General features: G+C 44.2%; 1 protein-coding gene across 1 annotated transcript; it reads right to left on the bottom strand.

Annotated features, from left to right (window-relative positions):
• Positions 1-3,431: 3,431 nt before the first annotated feature.
• On the bottom strand, positions 3,432-3,953 carry LOC122763217 (nucleoside diphosphate kinase-like; the record flags this gene model as incomplete). The annotated part of the gene is made up of 2 exons (XM_044018255.1): positions 3,432-3,690; positions 3,819-3,953. Coding segments are annotated over 2 exons (253 nt in total), but the record flags the coding sequence as incomplete, so codon positions are not given.
• Between the last annotated feature and the right edge of the window lie 6 nt (positions 3,954-3,959).

Here is a 3,959-nt window from a genome sequence, read left to right as displayed (position 1 = left end):
CTCACTCTCCCACACCAAAGCCCAGAGTTGTTGATCCACTGCTGCCTCCATCACTAACTTCAAATGTCTTATTTTGTTAATTCTGCATTTCAAATTTTACGCTCAGCTTTACTTCAGTGACACAAATTGACCACACGAGGCAGCAGAGGACCAGCAGCTAAAATCACGGATTTTCTCTGTGGACTTTGGTGTGGGAGAGTGAGCGGTTTAAAAACAGGTCATTTTGTCCCTGAAATGTTTTTAAATGTCAAAATGAAAGTTTAACTGTGAGAAAAAGCGTCTCGATCTCAAATCTCTCTGAAAGTGAAAATGTCTCATAGGATTTTTCGTCTCTCACTGGACACGTGAAGTGATGCTTTCAGGTGCAGTCTGTCTTTATCAGTGAATGTGTTTTATTATATATTATATATTATATATTATATTAAGTACAGAGGAGTGATTGAAAATAAACTGCATGGCCAAACAAACACAAAGACTGATCTGAGGTTGTTTGAACTGTTTTAAAACCATGTTTAAAAGTGTTTAATTTAAGTTGATGCAGTGTGACCTTGAACGTGACCTTCACACTTAAACATCATTTTGTTTGTGTTTGTTTGTTTGTTTGTTTGTTTGTTTTTAGTTGGATCTGTAAATTCTCCACGGAGACTTTTGTATTTTTATATTTCTCTTGTTTGTAAGTTTGCTGCTTAAACAACGCTGAGCATGAGACTGTTGTTCCTCCACACTGCATGCCTTAAACCCAGGACCCAGGACCCAGACCTGGGTCATTAGTCTGACACAGACACAGACTCAACTCAGACTCAGTCTCAGTCTCAGTCTCAGACTCAGTCTCGGACTTAGACTTAGACTTAGACTTAGACTCACACTCACACTCAGTCTCAGACTCAGACTCAGACTCAGTCTCACACTCAGAGTCTCAGACTCAGACTCAGACTCACACTCACTCAGACTCAGTCTCACACCTAGCAGTAGACTCAGACTCAGACTCAGACTCAGACTCAGACTCAGTCTCAGACTCAGTCTCAGTCTCAGACTCACACTCACACTTAGACTAGCCCCAGACTCAGACTCACACTCTCAGACTCAGTCTCACACTCAGACTCAGTCTCAGAATCAGACTCAGACTCACACACTCACAGACTCAGTCTCAGACTCAGACTCAGTCTCACACTCAGACTCAGTCTCACTCAGTCTCAGACTCAGACCTCAGTTCAGACTCAGTCTCAGACTCAGTCTCACACTCAGACTCAGACTCACACTCACTCAGACTCAGTCTCAGACTCAGACTCACACTCAGACTCAGTCTCACACTCAGACTCAGTCTCAGACTCAGACTCAGACTCACACTCACACCTCACACTCAGTCTCAGACTCAGTCTCAGACTCAGACTCAGACTCAGACTCAGACTCAGACTCAGTCTCAGACTCAGTCTCACACTCAGTCTCAGACTCAGTCTCAGACTCAGTCTCACACTCAGTCTCAGTCTCACACTCAGACTCAGACTCAGTCTCACACTCAGACTCAGTCTCAGACTCAGACTCGTTACCACACGTTAATCAAAGACACAGTTGCGATTCTGTTTACAGGAATAAATCTCTCTGTCTCCTCCTCCACGTCTGCGCTCAATCATTTTGTTATTTTTATTTTGTTTGTTTGTTTGTTTGTTTAAACTGTTTCTAAACTTAAGTCAAAATCAGTTTTTTTCGGTGCAGCAGGGGGCGCTCACTCGTGAGCCACCTTCATTTCCTTCTGTACCCGTTTCCAGGGAGAGAGACAGACAGTGGGTTGTCATGGCAACTGTTGGCAAGAGCGAGCGAGGCAGTGGGTGATGGAAGTTCTCTCTCTCTCTTTTATTTGAATTTCTGATCAATTATTGAAACTGAAGCTGTGAGGAGAGAGGAGTTTAGGAGACGAGGGAAGGACACGAGGATACAAAGAGTGCACACATGTATGCACAAAACATGAGGAGGAGACATAATGCAGTAGAGATGACCCCTGACCTTTAACCTTAACAACTAAATACTTAATCCTGACGTCTCTCACCCTCTCACACACACGCACACACACACACACTCTCTCACTCTCACACAGACACACACGCACACACACACACTCTCACTTTCACAGACACACACACTCTCACACACACACTCTCTCTCTCTCACTCTCACACACACAAAGACACACACTCTCACTTCTCTACACAGACACAGACACACACATATTATTATTACTTCACTTACTCTACACTTTCTCACACACACACACACACTTTCACACACACTTTCACACACACACACACACACACTTACTTTCACACACACGACACACACACACACTTTCACACACACACACACACACACACTTCTTATCTCACACACACGCACACACACTCTCACACACACTCTCACACACACACACACACACCTCACTCTCACTCTCACACACACACACACACACACACACACACACACACTTTCACTCTCACTTCACACACACGCACACACACACACACTTCTCACACACACTTTCTACACACACACACACACACACACACACTACTTACTTCTACACACACGCACACACACACACACTCTCTCACACACACACACACACACACTCTGTCGCATATCTCTTGAACCAATGGTCTGGCTACAGACTGGAGTGAGTGCAGTTTGAAAATATCGTTAAATATATCGCTAAAAGAAGCACACACTGGCTTCTGCCGCTCTACTGTAGCCACGCCCCTCTCACTCACACAGCACTGTGGGCTACCTGAGAGGAGACGTTCAGTGATTATTACGTCTGACCTCAACAATAAAGACTCCCTGAATACGGTGCCTGCATTAAAATGAGTCAGTGGATTTTGCAACAACAAGCTAACAAACACAACAACAACATGCTAACAAACATGCTAAAAACACAACAACAACAAGCTAACAAACATGCTAAAAATACAACAACAACACGCTAACAAACACATCAAGCTAACAAACACGCTAACAAACACAACAACATGCTAAAAATACAACAACAACACGCTAACAAACGCAAAAAAACAAGCTAACAAACACAACAACAACATGCTAACAAACACAACAACAGCAAGCTAACAACAACAACACGCTAACAAACACAGGTAAGCAGTGGATTTTCAACACTGCGTCAAACATGATCTGACACTAAATAACCAACACATACTAAACACACAAAACACTGCACTAGTTTGGTTCATTTGTTATTTTAAAAGCATTCATTCAGATTGACCTCAGTGACACAAAGTGACCACACGAGGCAGCAGTGCACGTGCAGCTCCTGTGTCCTCGTCAACTAAAATCAGTGATTTTCTCTATGAGCTTTGGTGTGGGAGAGTGAGTGGTTTACAAAAGTCTGACTCTCTCACACACACGCACACACACTGACAGGAGAGTTTCATTAACATGATTCTTTAATGATAATCCACATGTTTTTGATCAGTGGAAAAATCCAGTCGGAGAAAGGACTGTGGAGTTTTGGGTGATGGGGGCGGAGTCCAGTGGGTGTGTCGTTCCCTGGCCTGTGATTGGCCGGTTTACTCGTAGATCCAGGGCTGAGCGCAGGGTGAGTAAGAGACGAACTCCTCGGCCTTGAACCACAGGCCGACCTCAGTCTTTGCGTTTTCCACAGTGTCACTGCCGTGGATGATGTTCCTGAGAGGAGGAGGAGGAGCAACATGTATACATATACATATACATGTATATAACTATGTATATGTATATGTATGTATAACATGTATATAACTAACTAAGTGCTTTATACACGGACTGCGTTTACTCACCTGCCGATGTCGATGCACAGGTCTCCACGGATGCTGCCGGGCTTAGAGTCAGCGGGGTTTGTCTCACCCAGCATCATCCTGACCAACTTCACGATGTTCTTCCCCTCCCACACCTGACACACGCACACACACACACACACA

The sequence above is a fragment of the Solea senegalensis genome, unplaced genomic scaffold, assembly GCF_019176455.1.
Source record: "Solea senegalensis isolate Sse05_10M unplaced genomic scaffold, IFAPA_SoseM_1 scf7180000016583, whole genome shotgun sequence".
Lineage (NCBI taxonomy): Eukaryota > Metazoa > Chordata > Actinopteri > Pleuronectiformes > Soleidae > Solea > Solea senegalensis.
This window is presented reverse-complemented; position numbering and strand designations above follow the sequence as displayed.